Source organism: Euwallacea similis, chromosome 15 (assembly GCF_039881205.1).
Source record: "Euwallacea similis isolate ESF13 chromosome 15, ESF131.1, whole genome shotgun sequence".
In the NCBI taxonomy this organism is placed as follows: domain Eukaryota; kingdom Metazoa; phylum Arthropoda; class Insecta; order Coleoptera; family Curculionidae; genus Euwallacea; species Euwallacea similis.
The window spans coordinates 3,549,903-3,571,670 of NC_089623.1; the positions used below are offsets into that span (position 1 = coordinate 3,549,903).

Below are 21,768 nucleotides of genomic sequence, written 5' to 3' on the forward strand. Positions count from 1 at the left end.
GTTCTCGGTAAATTCGGTCTCGGTAAATTGCAAATGTTCTCAAATCTTATTAATAATAATGTTGCGCTTTGAAAATTAAACCTTAAACATAATTATAACAATTCGAGGAAAAGAGAGATATGACTATTTTTATACTTCAATCATTTCTATTTCAAAGTTATGTAAGAGAAAGGACTTGTAATGAAATAAACCCTATCGCACTTCTATAAGTGCAAGTTAGACTTAGATGCTAAAAATAAATTAAAGTTATCTCAAATATATACAGTATATGACTACAGATATTTTGCATAATCCTTCAACTGCAAAGTATTAACATACTTGCCAATAAACAGAAAATAGCGTTAAGAAGATATATGTTGCAAGTTCCATTATGCATCATTGCTGCTGGATATTCTTCTGAAATTAAAAAAAAAGAAGTTAACGAAATAATCTAAGTATATTTTAAATATCTATTAGATAATCTAACCTTAGAAAACCGTACAATTCACCCGACAAAACATAAAACATACAACCTATAGAAAAAGGTATTTAATCAATTTGTTGATAATGAATGATCATATGTCAGAAAGCCCAATCGTTGTAAATTACATACACATGTCGTAGGCTAAATAGCAATTCTCCCCACATCCCAACATCCTCCCTCAATTTAATACATAATTAATTTAATGGAAATTTACGTAAGATTTCTGTTATTCAACCTGAACATCTCCTCCACAAATACAGGCATCAAGGATAGCTTTCCCTACGCCTCCATAAAGCATCAGCGAAACCGTGAAGCAAACAGGGCCGTAAACATCCACAAATTGCTTCCAATAGAAAGGCGTTGAAAATGCATTCGATTTAATGTATTTCTCGTTAACGCTTCCCGGCCATTGCCTTTCATTACTTTCTAAATTAGAAACCGGTTTGAATGGATATTGTTGGAGAATTTATAGGGAATCGGTACGCCTTTTAGATCAACGTTGGAAAGCTCTTAGACAGCGGCTTTTTGCGAACCATCTTAATTAAATCTCAAGTTTCTTCTTTGTAAGTGCATAAGAAAAAATATAATTAAACATGCTTTTTCTACATTACCAGACCTTCGTTGCAAGCAAAACTTCATTTGTAGAGTCTACATTTCACCTCCATTATGTATACGTCTATTTCTACATAGCCAAATTCGATTTACATATTACACTCTATACATGACGATGCAACTTTGGAGGTTTTCATCTGCGGTTGGCGTGTGGATTATACTTTCATACACAAGGGCATTTCGGATACCGGCAACTTCAAAGTAAACTTTCCAGCATATGCAACTTCCTGAACTTGTCGAGATGAATCCATATTATAATCCCGACGTGCCATAACGGATACTTTTTAAAGTGAAAGAGTTTCGAAGTAGTTTGATGACATGTGTTTGGGAAAGTTCCGATATCGAGTTCCGTTGTGAAGCGGTAGAGCAGCGTTTTCAATAAGTTTTTGTTGGTCCAAAGAGGGTGTTTTGTTTTAAGGTAGCAAGTACTTAAAGGGAAATTAGTTAAACTAGAGAAATCGACGGAGAAAGGACGCTTATGATAGTCCTTAGATTTTATAAATACAATTCAAAGATAGAGTTAAGTGGTCCTTCTAGCGTAAATGCACGAAGAAGTTCCAGATAATCAAATTTCAGTATATGAACCAAACAGCACCGTCTGCCGTTAGTTATATTTTTTTTAATGTTTGGTCTTCCATCTTCTATCTAATTTCGCCCCTACGCCACTATTTGTATGTAGGAATGTCTTTCCATGATACATCGCTAGTATTTTTTTGAAAGTACTTAAACGCAATTTGGATGTAGCTACTTAGTTGCTTATTGCCCTACAGCCACATACTGTTATTCGATTCATAAGATCCTTTCTTTAAATGTAATTTAAAACGCCAAGTTGAGCCCTATCTTCGACTCAACCCAGACCATGCACTAAACCTTTAGTAAAAACAATTTAATCCCGCCTTTCCTTAAAAAATCTTGTTAAACTTTAAATAGAATTGCTATAGCGCCTCTGGAGCTAACCGGCTTTGCTAACTGCTTAAGTTTACATTTGATTATAAAATTGAAACTTTTCATTAATCGCATGTGGAACTGAAATACATATATAGGTTTCCAGCTTTGAGATACATATAACAAAAAAATAAAATATTAATCAACAAAAAAGTCATCTATGAAAATCAAAGAAAATTCTGCATTTCTCAATTTTCTAAGAAAATTAAAGTGAATTCATCCAGAATTGAGTTCATCCCGACTTAAGCAGGTGATTCGGATCCTACACTATTCGATTTTGCGACATTAACTTTATCCGAAAGTTGAAAAGTTTGTCAATACTAACACAGTTACCCGGCATGCGGGGCTTTTATCTCTGATTCCATATCGCTCCCTGAGGAAAGGTGAAAGTTTTAACAAGCTTTTTATGTATGCTCGAAAGTTCCAAGGATTTTTTTATCCTCAGGCCACATAGACAAACATTAATCAAAGGCCCTAAATTACCTTATTTAGGAAAAATAAGACATGTGACTAGCAACCTTGGCAACAGTCAAACCTTTTAAAGTAATTATCCCATTGCCACCTTTTCGACGATCCTTACAAAAAACTTTTAAACCCCGGGGTATACATAAAGGGTTCGTTAAAAGCTTCTCACGTTCGTATAGGAACAGGGCCAAATCAGAGGTAAAAAGTACCGAAAACGAATAACCGGGTTACTGTATATTGAGTTTCGAAACTCTTGCCAAGAGGGAGAGAATATGGACTTAAATGGGTTCTCTATTCCACGGTTATTTAATTTTCGGTCGGTCAGAGCATCCATGGATTTTGGGATCTGCAAGTGATTGACCTTTTACGTCATCGGCCATGTTATAAAGTTGGTTTCCATTACGAGTCACCCAACGTTTTTTAAAAACCTTAACAAAGTTTAATGTTATCCAACCAGATACACAAAGCCTGGAGGTATGTTTAAAACATGATAAAAGTTCTGATGAGTCTTTACATGAATATTTTAAAGCTGAAAAGATTGATAATAGGTCTGGGAGTTTAACAAGGGCGGATATTCTGGTAATTTACAACCCCCTGAGGGGGATATAAAAATTAACTTGACTGGTTGCTTTTCACTGTTGGTGCGTATGTGAAACAAAATTTAATCTCGTATGTGCCCGCATAAAATATAATGTTTAAGTAGAATACAAAGATTTGCAAATGTATTTGGGCATTTGCGGCAAACGAGATTGTAATGTTGTCTATGAGCAGAGTCGTTTGTATCTGTTTGGATGATGATAATTTTGATACATATGGTTCGGAATGAAATCGTTTTCTATGTTATAATCTCAAATGGGACTAAAGGTCGTTCGAAGATTGCTGGACTTAGGAAAGACAAATTTATTTTCCTCGGGAGAGTATACAACGGTCCCATAAAAGTCAGAAAAGAAAACCGCCCCCATCTCTGATGAGTTCTCCAACTAATGATACATGACACGAATTTATCTGCACACTCGATTTATTGCCAAAAATTATATGAAAATGTGATTAATAAACTAAATTTGAAGGAATACTTTTGTCAAGTTTATTGGTACAAGTCTTTATATCGCACAACCATTGTTGTTTAGTTAGAACGAAAACTTGAAAAGTTTTAATTTTCAATAAGTACCTACTCAATTTAATTTTTATAATAAATATTCAAAATGATGACTTTTTCTGAATACATAAATAAAATCGTTTCAAAAAATTAATCACTACTTTGAGCATCGTATCGGTTTTTTTAAATATTGTTTTCAAAACAATGATGAACTCCAAGGTATCATAATCATTTTTTTCTAGACGAACTGTATATTTGATGAAAATTTTACAAGAGACAAAAAAGTTTCAAAGTACAGTCAGCTAATGGCAGAGACAAAAATTGAAGTCATTCGTACAGAAGATATTAAAAATGCAAACTTTTATTTATGAACCACGCGCTACTTTTAATATTTCTTCATATTAAAAAAAGATTTCGCTTACGTCAAAATACGACATTTTATGTAGTAACTTTTAGTTCTAAAATTACTGAAAATTGATAAAAGCGTCTAGCAATTATTTCAAAAAAACCATGTTAGTTTGAGAACTTTGGCGTCTTGTATCTTGTATCGGCAAAACAAAGCAACATTGGATAGAAATAAATTTGCTTAAAAAGCTATATTTTTTGCTTAGGAATTTAGATCAAACATTGTAGAATCGTTTTAGAGACATCCTGTATAATAATAATTCTACCTTAGTTTCTTCTTCAATATTCTCCCTAATGACCTTTTATTGCTGACATTTTGCCATTTTCAAGTTATATGTGTTTTTATTTATTTTCAAGGCAGTTATAGAAAAAACATTTTCTCTCATTTGGCTCACGTTTCGTTTACTATACTCAGGGACAAATTATTAATGTACTGTTTATTTTAACATAAAACTAGTTTCCGTAGAAACTAAAAATGTAACTAGCACTCAGATTCCATTAAACGCTTCTATGGAAATTCGCTCGCAGTTGTAATCGACGACACATATAAATTTGGCGCTTACTGAAGGAAAGAATTTTAAGCTCCAACACTCTAAAATACCTCACTAGATTTCCCTAGATTTTTTGCTGTAAGCTGCTGAATTCTTTTTTGCATCAAATTTATTAATTTTGGTTTTGAACACATAACAGGAGGTAGAGATTTTTTTCATACGCAGTTATGAGAAAGACTAAAAAATTCTTAACATCTCAGAAACACTACTATATATCGAAAGTACATATCGAATGCATGAAACTTAGCAAGTACGTCAGGGTATTGAATTATTGAGTGTGTTGGATGACTGTGAAATTCGTTTTGGCTCCTTTTTTTTAAAACAGTTCAATAACAGGTTAATAATGACGCATTATTTATCTAGCGAGCTAATGAAGAAACTGACTGAAATGTTATCATAAGCATTATTGTTTTACTTATGGTTGCCATGGTAACGAATGTGAAATGAAACATCACCGTTGATGGCATAATTCAAGAATGCGTGTCGTCTTTTTGGGTTTCAAATTTGCTTTAAGTAATATTTAGTTTAGGTTTCTATATTTCGATATTGTCGATTATAAGAGCGAAAAAAGGCGTATATACACAGCCATATACACCGCAGTCATCAAATGCTTATGAGTCCCACGCCTTAGATCTTTATTCCAATTAAACTTGACGCTCGGGTCATAATGATGTACTCTGCAATTCAGGTGTTTAATATACGATGGTTAAAAATATCTTGAAATCTCTCTTTGTCACTTTTTTTGATCCAATGCTATTTCCCTTCATAGCACAAAAATTAAACACAACAGTTCTATCACACATCCTATTCAGTTGTCCTGAAACTTCCGACCTTCGTATGTGTATTAACTTGTTTAGCTATGAGTTTCGAATAGTTGTTAGTAAAACTTACAGGAAGCTGGTTAATATGCAGACCCTCTTTTAACCTGTCATCTTCAGATTATTAAACAAAACCTCAGCACGATCTCCTTTTCAAAAAAAAAAAAAATCCTTTAAATTTGACGACAAAAACAGAGGTTTGTAGCTAAAAAAAGCTCTTAAAGACTACTTGGGCATTTTAATTATAGCTTTAAAAATTCAAAATCAACTTTTTAAAAGATTTGCTAAACACTCTAGCGGCAAGCACAACTTCGATTTTTTAGTGTGATAAGAAAAGAATAAACAATACACAGATGTAATGTGCTATATTTTACAGATGCCCTGTTGGTATTCCTCATACCCTTTTCGCGTAATCGGATTAATACATTCTGGGATATTCTTTAGGAACGGGGCATATACACAGTTTCCAGGACTGCTTCGAACTTAATTTTTGTAGGACCCAATCTTGGCCACTATTTGAACCTATAAGTTCCAGAATTCTATCGAAACTGGATGAAATACCGCATGAGTCTTAATCCTAGACAATTATAAATTATCGTCAATCTTAACTTTGTCAAATTTCTCAAAGCTTAATTATCTGTTACCACCTGGCCCAGACGACATCAACCCCTCATCTATGGAACATTAACTATTGGAATTCTCGACTAGCTGAATAATCCAGTTCCCGTGCTTTGCTCATTAAATTTCTCAACTTGACTCCTAACGACCCATCTTTATTTACTTCTAGACTACCGGGTGATCAAGTGATCAGAATCAGCGAAGTAAAGAATGCTGATAGACTTTAAGAAGCTTTTCCAGTGAGCAAAACTTCAGCAGAAAAAAAAAATTATATTTGAAAAGATCTGGAAAAATATTTTATACACAAAACTCTCGTCCTAACTTTCTAAGTAAGAGAAAAATTCAAATAAGAAGACATTTAAAACGTAAAAGAAATGAAAAGTAATATTATTCTCATTACACTTGAAGGTAATGGCATATATTTTTTGAGGTAGCTCTGATTCCTGGCGCGCATTTAAAGGGAATGTTGGCAATAAGCATTAACCACCGGATAATAAACACCAAATCTGAAAATTAACCAGGTTTGTATCGTTTTACTGAAATGCTCTAGAGCAATCGCAAATTCACAGGAAGAGGTTTCACGGGACCTTATTACACACATCCAGATAGGTCGAATATCTAGGAATATAATCCCATTTCCAACCTGCCGATCAATTCATAATAAATTTCCTTCCAATAGAACATAAACGCCTCGTTGAATGCAACCATTGCTATAAATATGTATGTTAAATGTCGGAAAAATAAGATCGAAGGGAAGAATTCTGTTATTCAGCTGCAATTTTTTTCGGGTTTCCGAGAAGGTGAACGATACCTAATATAGTCGAACATTGAATAATGGCATTTTCTTGCAATAGAAAATTGAATTCTTATGCATATTGCACCATTCTACAAGGATGCCATAAATACGACCGATGACTGATCTGAATACTGGGAAGAAAACATAAAGGCAATATCGCGGAATACGAATATTCTTACGGTTTGTACGGATCGAAGGGTATAGAAAATCAGTCAACTAGTAAATAAGCAGGGATTGGAAGGGAAAACCCTGAATTCTAAGGGCAATTTTTCCTAAACCCGGAGAGACGGATTGCCGCATCTAAATTAGGGATGTTGAGGGATTTCGGAATTATGACATTTCCTCATCTTGATTAGTTTTTTGTTACTGGTGGAAAGCTAATTATTGCTCAAAAGGTTTTCATCTCTTATAGGCTACCAATCCCTATCAGTTTAAAAAGCCAAGAAGAAAGCTTACCTTCAGTAGCATTAAGAACATGAACATTAACATATGCAGGGTTGGTATTTGAGGGGTAGCAAGTGTAGTTGCCACTGAAACTAGGGTCGACATCGTCTATCTTCAAGGTACTCTTGGTATGGTCTACCGAAACCTGCACGCCTGGATCATGGTTGATCATGCGATGATCGTGATACCTGGAAAAATATTTTAAGAAATAGTGAATTATCGATCTGCCCTGTAACTGCTTTAAATCGACTGCGTAATTTGCAACTTTGAAATGTATGATAATTGCTGTGCAATAAGGGCTTAGATGCGCTTTTAGACAAGTAATAAATTAAGGCATTTTTCAAGTTAAAGACGACGTAAATTACTTTTAAATTGCTGGTTCGTTCTTCCTAAAAACGTTTTCATGGTAAAAAGAGATATTTACTTCACAATAATTATAGTGTCTTTGGTTTGAAGAGAAGTCAGTGGGTGGGGCAGGATGATGGATCTTCGGTGGAACTTTTCCATTGTATTAAGAATTTCCTCGGGTTAATGGAAATGCGCTTTCCTGAGTAATGTATGGAATTTTTTTGAAGAAAATTCAAGTGCTTTTTTCTCTGACCTTCATAGAAAGTAGAACTTTAATTCTTTACTTCTTGGGAACACTTTTGCTCCCAAGGGGCGAAAATATTTTCGTTCCCATGGACATATTACTTTTTATATCCTAGGAAAACACATTCCTTTCTAATTTTTATATACAGGGTGATTATTAAGTTGATTTTTTCCTTTTAATAGAAAATAAAGTTAAAAAAATAAGCGTTTTTTTATTTACCACTTTTCCCAAATATCAAAACTAACGGAGATACAGGCTATTAAAGTTTAAAATTAAAAGTTATAATTGTTTAACAACAATGAAACTAAACTTAATGTTACTTAAATAATATGTTGAAAATTATCACCATTCACTTCTATAGAGCGTTCAGCGCGACGTAACCACTGTTCGGTCATCGCGCGATGTATCGAAATTCGTTTGCCTTCGATTTTTATTGCAGCCTCTCCTATGCACGCAATCAATTCCTCCCTTGTATTTACCAGAGTCTTAAAAACTAAAGATTTCATGTAATCCCACAAAAAGAAATCACATGGAGTGAGATCTGGTGATCTTGGAGGTCGTGTTACTGGACCATTTCTGCCGATCCATTTATTTGGAAAAGTGTTGTAAAAGCCTGCATCTCCATTAGTTTTGATGTTTGAGAAAAGTGGTAAATAAAAAAACTTTTTTTTTACCTTTATCTTCTGTAAAAAAAAATCAACTTAAAAATCACCCTATATATAGTGTAATTATTTTTTTACTGAGGGAAATAGTTGCCTGCCTAGAGAAGAACATATTGTTTCTTCTGAATACCTACTTTTTTCACAAATAAGAATATTATGCAGGAAAAATTAGATCCACATCACTGGGATTAAGTACTCCCTAGAATGTTGAAGCCTTTCGCTTCGCGTTAGCCTCAAATTATCCGCGGAAGTCAAAGTAGCACTTTCCTCCCTTGTAGTGCAAATAACTATTAGAAGTTGGTGCTTTATATCAACATTATTCGAACTATTTTTTACCTATCCACAAAACCAACAAAACACTTTTCTTAAAATTAGGCGGTTCTGCACAAAAGAATCTGTATTAACGTTCCACTCTCATTAGCGAACAAGCTCTGGGGAGTCAGAATAGCGGGAATGATCGATCATCCTGCGATAGCCATTATCGCAAAATAGGTTAAAAAATTGCTCTGCTGTGGAAGGGGTAATATAAAGATGGGTGTAATTTAGTAGGGAACTTAAAATAGCTAAGGGGCGTGAGGGCGTTTTAATTGACTACGTATTTTAGTGCTGATAATCATATATGTGGACCTTTTTGTAATTCAAATTTGTTAGAAAAACACTCAATTTTGCCGTGAAATAAAAACCATGTATCTGAAAAGAAATTTTACGAAAAATCCAGACAAATATGAAAACATGCACATTGGAATAGAAGACTTTCAATGGTCCGAATAAAGCAAATTCTGATATAACAGCAGCTCTTTTACTCTGCTCAATCTTCGCCATCGTCGATCGATAAGTTCAAACTTTGGTTAATTGAACTCAATCGCCAATATGATTGACATTAAATTATTTTCAACCTTGATCGAAACCGCGTATTGTTGAAATTTGAAATTTATTAAATTTCAGCCATTCGCCATGGATTTCAAAACAATATCAAATAATGATAAAAAGCGGTTGGTATGGAAGCAACCGCTATCCATCATAAAACCGCGCAAGTGGTTAAGGCGTAGTTTTCATTAAGTTGGTATATTTTAAAGCGATCTATTCTAAAGGTTGCGTTTAGGCATGCTAATGGCCCTTTGTGTACCTTTCCTCACTTTGTAAGCCCCCTTTAATTAAATGTCTGATTACTATTTGCTAATCGCTGATTATAAATGCTGATTAGCGGACTTAGGCAAGAGGATCCCACCTGTTACCGAATAATATTAAACGTTTACTGTTATTTTACACAGCCGCATTGAGTACGTTTGCTTAGGATATCATGCTACAATATGGTAATTCCCAGAAATGAAACCGGTAAAATCCATTTATAAAGTAATATTAACTATCACCAGAAGTCCCTTTTGCACAGCAGGAATATAAATATTAAAATTATCTTACCAGAAGACGTATGCAGGAGGTTCGGTGCTATGACGCAACCTGCACACTATACGAAGCTCGGATCCTGCTCGGATATGGAGGTCGGGAGCCCCAGAGATTTCCGCCACGGCTTCTGTAACAATGGAACATGACGTGAAGGTCGTTTATGCTACGGTTTATTCCTGTCTTATTCCAGAAATAACGGGACGAGTTTCATTATTTTGTGGGTCGAATAACGTGCTTTGTATTTTTGGATTTATTCAGAGAGTGCACTTTTTATTAAAAAAAAAAAAAACTTTTTATATGCTCGAATTGCATTTCTCTGGTTTATTCTTGGATTATACGTTCTTTTGCTTTAAATGAAACAGCAAAATATTACTCTAGGAGAGTAATGTGGAATTTAGCATATCTGCTAAGAGATGAAGCCGGAATAAGTAATAATGAGTATAGTGCACTCGTTCTTTTTACTTGCATTTTGAGTCAAAGAGACGTAAATCTGCCGCGATTCTTAACGAACCGAACACACTAAAAAGCTACTCGAAAGATATTTCGCCTCAAAGGAATAATTTATTCATTACCATAATTCCGCACTACTATTTAGTATCATTGCCCAAATTTCAGGTTTTTTGAAAGGATCATAAGAGGATTGGGTCATCTACTAATATGAATTTTCAGAATTATTTACTTATGATTATTATGTCAGTTTACGGCCATAAAGATTAGTGGGTACATCTAAGAAAAACCCTGGAAAGTGCAACGAATTTTAACGTAACAAATCGACCCTCCCAACTCATCAGGCTGTATAAATAGAAAAAGGAGGAGTAAACATTGATACAAATAATTATTAATCATGAATTTTATTTAGTTTATTCTTTTGGTAATGTAACACCTGTATTAGGTAAATTAGTTCATAATTGGATCCATGTATCACACTGCAAATAATAGATATAATATCACCTGACCAAAACATAATCTCTAGGGTCCATTCTAGGATTAAATTCAACTCATAAATTTTCTTCATCTACAATGTACTCTCTTTGTGGTAAACAATGTTACTGTCTGATGAAGAGTATGCCACTACAGCTACTTTCTTCTTCGATTTTTTCATTGGTCTTTTCTTTTGTGCTCGAGTTCTTTTTCTCTAATGTTATTTAAACGTTCAGAGAAGGTTAAAACGAAACAACCTTAATACATTTTTCATGTTCTTGCGACTTCGCAGACATGATGACAAGTTTTTATTATACGAGTATTTATTTTATTATTTTATAGTTGGTATTGTGTGCAAAAAATCATTTTTATGCATAAAGTCCAAAGAGGTCGAGACATGAACTTTCCAAAACTGTTATAAAAGCAATAAAATTGAAGCAACTTGATAATTGAAAACAAAAATTTTCTGGTCATGACGAATTTTTGGAGAGAGCTTCTTTTAGGGACAATTTTAAAATATGATCATTTTGAACAAAATCTAACTTTGATTTACATTTTGGAAATATTTCAAAAGTTTCAAAAACACTTGTAATTATTGGTATACCCATGAACACTGAATTTCCTCTATTCCTTGTAGTTTTGAATTTGTTTCTTGCAATTTTGTTGGCAAGCTAAATCAACCTCAATAAAAATTATTTATTGTTTGAAACTCAAAAAAGTATTATATATTCAATTTTCATTCAAAATTTGGTATCACGTTATGACATAAATATGCAAAAAGGGCCATTCCCTTATGGCAAAAAAATTATAATCGCGAACCCGTAAACGCCTGGAAGTCTCGGTTGTTAGACATAACAGAAGCCTCATACATATTTATGCGCCATAGCGGAACAACAATAGAAGCTGCGGCACTATTGTCCGTGTAAAACCCTTTCGTATAATTGAACAAAAACATTGTAGTTCCAAGGATTTGCAAAAAGAATCTCCGTAAGTACGTCTTGGTCTTTCGGAACCTAAAACGCAATTAATTTGATTGAAGAAAGAAGAGCAGATCTCCAACCCCAAAGCACCCCTTTTTGTTTGATATATGTAGTGCACAAGCTGACAGTGATTTTTCCACTTCCGAGTTTCTTTGATCCAAGGCAAAGCTCTGAACATACATTGTTACCACCCTCTCTCCATATTAGGGTCTTAACTCTCTTATTACACGGAAGTGGAAACTTTTTGCCATAACTTCTTTTGTAATAAATTAATTATACTCCAGGGGGTAAATACGGTTCAAAGCGTGTCAGTATGGAAGGGGCGGCTAGCTTAGTAACCTTAAATGTAGTTTACGGAACAAAAAGGGCTGTAACATTTTAATTGTTTATGAAAAGATGGATTGTGTATAATACCTTTTGGAGTTATGAGAAAACCGCCTAGCTCTTTTGTCCCTTTAACTGTCCTAAACATATTTAATTAGTACGAAAAGTTAGTCAGTATTTAGACCGGGTTTAGAAGGCATGGAAATGGTAGTTTGTAAAATTAATGCTTAACTGTTAAAATTAGGAACAAAATTGGTCTTAAATTATTTTCGCTCTCAATTAGGCATCAACCAGTCAATATTTCTATGTACTAATACTCAGATATAAAAGGGTTAAATTATGAATTACAAATAAATAAATAAAATGGTCCTTTCTACGTACCCACCTGCGACCTTCCACACAATAAATATGTTCTTAAGAGGGTGCGTGAAATATTTATAGATTTAGGTCCCGTGGAAAAATTCTATGTATTATAGGGCTCGCCTTATATTATCCGGCTTTATTATAACATAATGTTCGCTGAGTTGTACTATATTATGAAAAAAGATATGGCTCCTTTTGTGAAAATTGTCGAAGTGGGAAGAATTTTGTATAATGTCTTCATGGGCCTTTATAAAACCTTTCAGAACACGTATTAGATTATATCGCTTGAGAAGAGAATTTTTGAGTATATTTTTCTGACCTTCCAATACCTGATTACTATTAATCCTTCCTTTGATGGCACACCAATATTACCTGTACAGGCTTGTTACAGGTAAGCTTAAGGTTACCAAGATTTCATGTTAACATAACCGTTAATTCATCACAAGCGTTCCATAATAAGTGCGAATGTATGTTAAAGTCTTGGTCTTTTGATCATTCTGGCAGAACTAGACCTAGTCTACCAACGACAAACTTCTCTAATGTTCAGTTTTGATTAAATCCAAAAATAAGTTCTAAAGTTTAAAGTATTTTTCCCGTAGCTATAATCATAAACCGCCCACAAGTATTCGCAACATTCGACTTCATACAAATTCAATACGTCTCCCAGTGGCAAAAACTTTCAATTCCGAAAGTAGAGCCAATTTCCAGGAAACTGGCAAAAAATTAGCAAGGAAATTTCGTATTCTAGACCCATATTTTTAGAGTTTCGCGTGACCAAATGAATATTTGTGTTGATTCGACGAATTTTACGGGCAAAGCAAATTTATTTTCCTGCTGGTTAGTGCGAAGGTTTAATTTCAGGAAACGGTGGGTATAATAATTAGGTGCGTGGGACTAACGTCAAAAAGCCGCCACAATGGGGCTTAGCATTTTCGGAAGCGGATATTGGCTTCCACTTCCTGTTTCCTTTATTGGTTTTAATGGGATATTCATCACCGTGCGATTTAAAAGGAAAATAACCATTTCTGAAAATATTGTTTCCTGTGGAGTACGATATTTTGAAACAAGGGTGGTGATTTGTGTATCAACCAGACAAACATTAACCAAAAAATACATTCACAAATCTTAAAATTTCGTCGCGTTAGTTTACTGAAATAAATACAAAAAATTTGCATTAAATGAACAGAAAAATACTTGACGAATGAAGTGCAAAACCGATTCTCATAACTCCGCAAATGACTTTCAACTTCTCCTAATAATTACTTTTTCAAAAGCCAAAGTTCTCCTGTCCTAACACAGCACACTCAAAACCCAATAAAACACCCACCTATAACTTTCAAATCGATAAATATGCTCGAAGTTGGATGCAAAGAGACCTGGCATTCGTATGTTCCAGAATCAGACATCTGGACATGTTTAATGACCAAACCCCAATTCTGCAGATGGCGCGCTTGTTCCACCAAAAAGCGGTCGTCTGCTATGTAAGTGCCAAGTCCCACTGTCAGGATTGTGGGGGGCGAACCGTTTTTCCTTATCCAGGAGACCTGAAACAATGTTGGATAGAGTGTTAATGACAATGAATGAATAATGAGATGCGGATTTAATTTATTTGATATCGACCGAGAAGATGGGATTCAGCTTGTCGTTTGTTTTTGGATACAAAAATTGATGATTGAGGATATTTGTGCAACTTGGAATCCATTTGGCTAATTGCAGAGATTTGCAATTTATTTAATCCGAGATGTCTCTCATTATTTTTCCAAATCGAACCAAATTCCTTTTATTTCATCACAAAGAGAGAAAGTAAAACTGATACATCCATCGATTTCCCGTTAACCATGACATTATCATATAAATCGTATGTCAGAAACACGGCTTTCCCGCTTTGTTTCGGATTCGCAGATAAGAAACTGATTGCTCTTCAACGATATTAACTCAAGGACTCAGAAATAGAATCCGATATACATTAGAATAACGTTTTCTCGTTATATCCGCCCTCGGGCCTTAACACACTAGGAAAGATGAATAACTTATTTTTTCTATTTACGGGCGGAAAAGCGCAGTTTCTGGCACGCCTTTGGATGTGAAAAGTTGTATTTACATGGCACTTATGCAGGAAAAAGAATCAAGTGCTATTTTACCGCAAAAGTGACATTGGCAGTTACTTTCTCGCAACTGAAAGTGACTCTGACATCTCTTCATCAATGAGAGTATCCAAAGAAATAATATTGTTCCGAACTCTTGCGGAAAGCGTCTTTCCTCCACTTGACTGCTTGCCCGAAATTTGCTTCGTATCGTTCGTGCAACGGAAGTCGCATGGAGTAAAGTAACACTTTCCGCACTTGGTAGGAAATAACATATTTATGTGAAAAGCGTAGGAAAACGGAAAAATGATGTATTTTTCTCTGGAAATATGTCTCTCTTTAGTAAAACATTCATTCAATCGTTTCCGTACATCGCTAGGACTGAATGACGAGAATCGTGAAAACGTGTCAGTGACAGTCGATTTCTATGCTAATTTGCGGAATAACATCCAAAGGCTGGAAGTCCTGGCCTAATTTATTTATAGATGTCTTGAGCTTCTATCGATTGCTTTGAATGCATAAAATATTGCTTTTTGGTCCCCTCGGACGATTGCAAGTTCGAAATTTAATCGGCGATTTTCATATTATAAATAAATCACCTTTGACTGTTTGAATTAGTACTGTCACAATATCAGAAAAAACTTATCTTATCAAAGTAACTTCATCCCAGTATTGTAACAATCTAAACTTTGGAGTGTACGTCTGCTTTGTAATATATCTTAGTATGGAATTTTGATTAGTGCTCCGCATTTCTGTATTTTTCCTTCGTACTCTGAAAGTTTGCCGTAACCCAATTTCCTAGAAATAAATCTTGGAAGAGTCGCAGTTTATAATTTCAATTTTAATATAACATAGGACTACTTCTGCTTATGAATTTTTAAATTATTTGAAGATTGCAAAAAAGCAGATGATTGTTGATTTATTCCCAAAATACAGGGGGTCTCTAAAAGGTCTTTACAACGCTCTACCATAGGTAGCTGAGATCAAAATAAAACGATTTAACCATATTTGCCTTAGTCCAAAAGTTGATAATAACCGAGCTACAGGGTGGCAAAATTGAAATGTAAAATTCAATTTTAAACCATAATTATTAAATGGCAGAAGAAAAACTAGTGCTAGTTCTCTCCCGATTTGCCTAGTACTTAGTTCTGGATCTTCTCTCACACGTTCTAAGATTTATTCTTCAACTTCAGGAGCTCTTCGCTGTCGTCCATAATTTGCAGTTTGAAAGGCAAAGCGGCCAGTCTCCCTAAGGCGTCTCTCTACGGCAGCAAAAGTTGGACGACTTGGTATTCCACGGTGAGGGAATCTTTCAGAATAAATTCGAACACATTCTCGACCATTTCCTTGACAAAATCCAAATACCAATACCAGATCCGCGTATTTTGCATTGGTATGGTGCACCGTCATAATGTAAATAAAAATCAAAATATACTTTTAGCACTAAACTTAAAAGCACAAAATGGAAACTCTAACAAAAATATCCTGTCACTTTCGAGAAAATCAATTTGACTGCAACAACAATAATACTTTCTTGGCAACTAAAAATAGTTGGCACCTGAGACTGGAAAAGGTATGCATTTTTTGTATTTACTTTACAAGCGTTTCTCTCGAAAATGGTTGCAATTAGCGACTTGATTAACGTATACATTTTTTAAGCAAAAATACCGCACAAATACGTTTTTTCACCCAAAAGTGGTTTACCGTTACAAATAAAAAAGCTTGACGGGCTTAAACAAGTACCTAATGCGTATGTGGCGCCCTCTGCGATTTACATAAATTTTGTTAGCAGAAATGAATTCTTTATCCCGAAAAACTCCCTTATAGAAAATTTCATGAGTTTTCCTCTTACCGTTTAACAATTATGACTAAAAATTGAATTTTACATTTCAATTTTGCCACTTTGTAGCTCAGTTATTATCAACTTTTGGACTTAAATAAATACGGTTAAATCGTTTTATTTTGATCTCAGGTACATATAATAGAGCGTTGTAAAGATTTTTTAGAGACACCCTATATTTTTCAATAAAATGTATGAACGGGCATAATCATAATTAGAATAGAACGTTACTCTATGATTGGCGAACGAAGTGTAAAACAAACGTTAACTAGAAATATAGTATTCAATCATTTAATTTATCATGATTATAATCTCCTTCAATTTTCATGGAGAATCTCCCATATCTAAAGACCTATAACTATCAAACAATTTGAAATAGAGAAAAACGATTTGCACTTTTCTTAGTTTCGGAAGATTTATTATATCGCAGTTAGCTAATTTACAAAAAACGGAAAAAATTAAAAAATAATTTTTTAGATAAATTTTCCAAAAAAAATTTTTTCACGAGGAAAATCTTTAAAAGGCATTCGACCTGATGTTCTGTCAGACGAACAGTATGGGATTCGCTGAAGCGCCTATCCACTGAAAATTTCGAGATTTCAGCGATTCTACCCTGTTTTTATCCGGAACACTCCGATTTTTTCCCAAAACTAAGAAAATTCAATTTAAAAAAAAGCTAAAATTTGAAAATGATTTTCAAAAACTGATTATAGATATTGCTTTACCATCACTTCCTTTAACTTATTCGTCTCTAGCCTCCACAGAGAAATAATAAATTCTTCGGTTCCTCTTTATTGATTTGTTCAGTATGCGAAAATTACCTACCTCCCAAACATTATCGAGCATTCATGTTCGTTCGTGATCATTCGCGGGAATTTTTCTCCATTCAGTTAGATTTGAAAATACTCTTAGACATAAAAAACCGGTCAACATAAATATTATTCAATTTCAATATAGCTTTTTTCGTTTTAGATCGATTTTAATAATTTTTTTTTGATAAATTGTAAGGCGTTTTCGTTTTAATCATTACTGGATATTAATTTGGCCAAAAGGTATAATTAATTTGTCATTATAAAGGGTGAAACCAAGAAGTGTTTTTGACCTCGATTTCTAAATACCTTGTGGAAAAATCTGAATGCACTATGAGGTATCTTGGTATGCAACTGTAAATTTTTATGTTTTCTCAACATTCTTTTCTTTGTTTCATAAGAATACGTCCATTCTGAAGAGAATTACAATTTTCTTAACAAAAAGGTGCGATTGACCTTAAAGAAAAATCGAAACATGTCAAACAAATAAACAATAATGGAAATAACATTTTAATGAAAAAACATTAGTATTCCGATGCATAGCAACATTATTTTTTATTTATGTTGTACAGTTATAAGAAATGTCAGTGAGGTCTCACTGAGCATTCTAAATTTTTATTATCATATAACCGGTAGATGTTGCACAAGCTGTTGCCTTAAACGAAAATGGTCGTGATATACGTTATATTATAAATATCTTGGACAAAACCAGGAGTTCTACTGTGCAAGATATGATCTGCCGTTTTCGTGAGACCGATGAGGATATGCGATGTTCAGGATCACGAAAACCAACCAGCGAAATGATCATTTTGTTGTTATCACTGCTTTACGGGATCGTTGAATAGCATCTAGGATTATTGGTCGTTGACTTGAAAATGTACAAGGTAGAAGAGTTTCTGAACGAACCGTCTGCCGCAGACTACATGAACAGAGCTTGATGTTAAGAAGATCAGCGGTTTATCCAGCTTTTTTTGCAGTCCATTGTGCTCAACGATTAAATTTTGCCCATGTATATAGGGACTGAAATGACGGGAAGTGGGGATGTGTGTTATCCACAGATGAATCGCGTTTTTGTTTACGTTCGCTAGATAACTTTAAATGCTGACAGTTATATCGAGGAATATTTAGCCGACCACATGATTTATTTTGTTCATTTTATTGGTCAGAATTTTTTATTACTGTAAGACAATGCGAGGCCTCATGTCACAAGAGTTGTCAGGAATTATCTAGATGAAATGGAGATACAAAAGTTAAATTGACCTCCTCGTAACCCTGACTTAAACCTAATTGAACATGTGTGGGGCATGCTAGGGAGACGTATTCGCAACAGACAACAGGAAACTATTCCTCTAGTAGCTCTTCTTGAAGAGTAGGAAAATATTCCGCAAAGACTAGTTGCTAATTGTGTTCTAAGCTTACATCGCCGCATGGCAGCTGTTATTAGAGCACGAGAAGGAAATACACGCCATTAGTATTTATGTATGTATTTTTAACTTGGATATTAATTTATGTTGTTTATTATTGTATTTTTTGACATGTTTTGATTATTTTTGTTAAAAAAATTGTAATTCCTTTCAGAATGGCTATATTGTTATGAAACAAAAAAAGAAATGTTAAAGAAACATAAAGCTTTACAATTGGATATAAAGATATGTATCTTCAGATTCTTCCACAGGGTGTTTAGAAATCTAGGTCAAAAGGAACCTCTTGGTTTCACCCTATATAATGGAAAATTAATTACAATTTTCAGCGAAATTAATATCCAGTATTGATTAAAATAAACATGCCTACAATTTATCAACAAATTATTAAAATCGAAATAAAACTAAAAAAGCTATGTAAGATTGAAATGAAATAATATTTATGTTATCCGGTTTTTTTGTCCATGAACATTAATTGCTCTATGCGAAATTTCAAATATTTTATATCCCTTTAAAATCCAATTTGCAGATTAATTGTGGCCTCACTATATCTCATTTACTTCACAGGGCTTCTCTTCGATTGAGCGGACTAATGTCCGTAGCAATATTTAACACATAACCACACCAACCAAAATTTTTTTGGGAAAATATGTTATTATGGTCTTTAATATTAAAACACCCATTATAAATATTGCAGCTTCGTCAGATTAGCGTATACAACCTGAATCCCGATAATAAATGATTGACGTTGCCGGCAGTTTGCCCCAGTTTCCAATAAAATTAATGAAAATTTCATGAATATCTACACGTTCACAATTAAATATAAAATATTGGCACAACAATTCCTGGCTGGAAAAGTGATCAATATTAATCACAAATATAATAACATTGTTATTCATTTTTCATTGACAATAGAGCCGGGAAGCGACATAAAAGCTAATCCATATTATAAAATCCCGATTAATTAGTTATAGTTATCAACAGCAACAGAGAGTTAAGTGGCATTAAACTTTTTTGAATGGCAAATATAATTTTTTCAGGAAAATATTGCCAATGGAATTATAAGTAGTAACGGGCTGATGGAAGATCAACGTTTTCCCCGGAATAACTCATAAAATTTTCTTTCAAACTTCTTCCTCTCGCAGGATTATGCTCTATAACCTGACGGAGCTCCATTTGTCTGAAACGTCATAAAACAGAGAAGGATCAGGTGACAAGTAGTCGGGCAACGTGATCACTTACAAAGCGCGCATTTTAATCAGAAGAAAATGCACAAGGCACGAAGTGGTGCTTTGTAATGTGACGCCAGTGTCAGCGATCTTAAGCTGGTCTTTTAATTCATTCTTCAGATAAGGCGTAATTGAAAGAGGAAATTCAGACGAGCTTATTTCCTGCACATTCTTAGTAGTTATTTATCTAAGAAGTGCGCAAAATAACACTTTAGCGCAGGCAGATAAATTGAGTAAAAATGGTACTTCGAACTCCCAAATGTGTGCTGTAAAGCCATCCTAATAACATGAAACAACTTCACGCTTGTAGCAAATAGCCACTTACCACTCCGTTATTCGATTTCCTTACTATGCAGGGCAGTCTAGCGGTCCCTCCCATCTGTGCCACTACTGATGAGGAATTTTGAGTTATGAACACAGTCTCATGATGACCCTCATTGAGTAAATTCGGTAAAGAGTGCGATACGTAACTCCTGATATTTCTTTCTCGCATTTGCCTGTATCCTAAAACCAAAATTAAGGAGATAAATTTTGCAGGAAATTTTATTTAGAAAGTTCTAGAGCTGCATACTAGCCTAGTTAGAGCTGCATAATACATATAAATCGTTGCTGTGACTGAAATTTACCCAACAATAAAATTTCGTATTAAAAAGTTGGAACTCAGTGTGGTGTTTTTGAGTCTGGGGGCTCGAAAGTTGGCAATAATCTACGGTTTTGATGTATGTCTGCACGTGCACGTTAAAACTGTATAGAAGTGTTGTTAATGGACTACTGTTTCCACGCATGGGATTTTGCACTGTAACGACCGAAACTGCATTAAAGAGTAATAATGCTTTATTGCGCAAAAAGCGTCCTGTTGGGATACAACTTTCACAATGTTAATTGAGTTACAGCTCCAAGCATGCATTCTTAATATCTTAATACAAAGTTAACGAGTAACCTGAACTAACCTTCTTTTTGTTACTGCTAGCATGTGGCACGAAGTCAAATCGCACCATGGAAAATTATTTATGTAGTTTATTAAAGCTGCCGAATAGGAGTAGCTACCATAAAGAGGGAAGGAAGGGTCTTTTTGGACTAAAGAATGTGGAGGAAAATAAAAAGAAACAAGTAATTCGAATTTAGGAAATTTTAGCCTGGTCGCGCACCACAGATGCACAAAAGACATGCAACATGGTACATGGAATAATATTGCTATTGAAGAACTTTCCAGAGCGATTTTGTATAAACTGCTCCGGTGAACAATAGATATACAGAGTATTCGTTTTTAGAAATAAGGCCTGGGGTTTTCGATAGCCAAAAACCATTCCAGGTCAGTTAAATTGGGACAAAATTGCCCAATTTTGAGTTTGAGAATATGTCGATTCAAAATTTGAAGAATCCTGATGACTTACGGAGTATTAAGACATCCCCTCTTATTATTTTGGCCCTTTAAGTTGTAATAATTTCCTTCGCAGCTCATTAATAGCGGTGCTTTTCGTGCTTTAGAATTCTTTGCTTCAATTTTTTATTATTACTTCAATTTTTATGCCGGCGTATTTCCAACATAAAAACTGAAGTAACAGGAGATAAAAAATGATTCTATCTATAGATAACAATTAAGAAAGCAAATCATGTTGGTTGATCATTTTAAAGACCTTGCTTAAAAATTGGGACCGTGCAGGTGGAGCAATGAATTAAGGTATCTGTACTGTTGAAAAATGTACTATACTTAAGCACTAAAAAACATTTTCAACGGAAACTATGCCTCTGTTAAAGTTATAACTTCAATTATTTGAACCTAAGTGTGATATCAGACCACCAGAAACTTTTCCAAACAAAACAACATTTTCGTGCAAAAAATGAATTAAACCTAATACTTTCACCTATCAGCTCTGATCAACACAGTCCTAAACAAGGCTGTATAAATGAAGCAATAAGTTTCAC

At 34.3% G+C, this 21,768-nt stretch overlaps 1 protein-coding gene across 4 annotated transcripts in view; it reads right to left on the reverse strand.

Moving 5' to 3' along the window:
* Positions 1–215: 215 nt before the first annotated feature.
* Positions 216–21,768, reverse strand: part of LOC136413866 (lachesin-like) — a 201,549-nt gene continuing 179,996 nt past the window's right edge. For all 4 annotated transcript variants that reach the window (XM_066397608.1, XM_066397610.1, XM_066397609.1 and 1 more), the window contains 5 exons: positions 20,168–20,346; positions 13,787–14,003; positions 9,887–9,998; positions 7,226–7,401; positions 216–396 (listed from right to left, as the gene is read on the reverse strand). In XM_066397608.1, the coding sequence (XP_066253705.1) occupies positions 296–396; positions 7,226–7,401; positions 9,887–9,998; positions 13,787–14,003; positions 20,168–20,346 (785 nt within the window). In that variant the 3' untranslated portion in view covers positions 216–295. The remainder of the gene's footprint in view (positions 397–7,225; positions 7,402–9,886; positions 9,999–13,786; positions 14,004–20,167; positions 20,347–21,768) is intronic.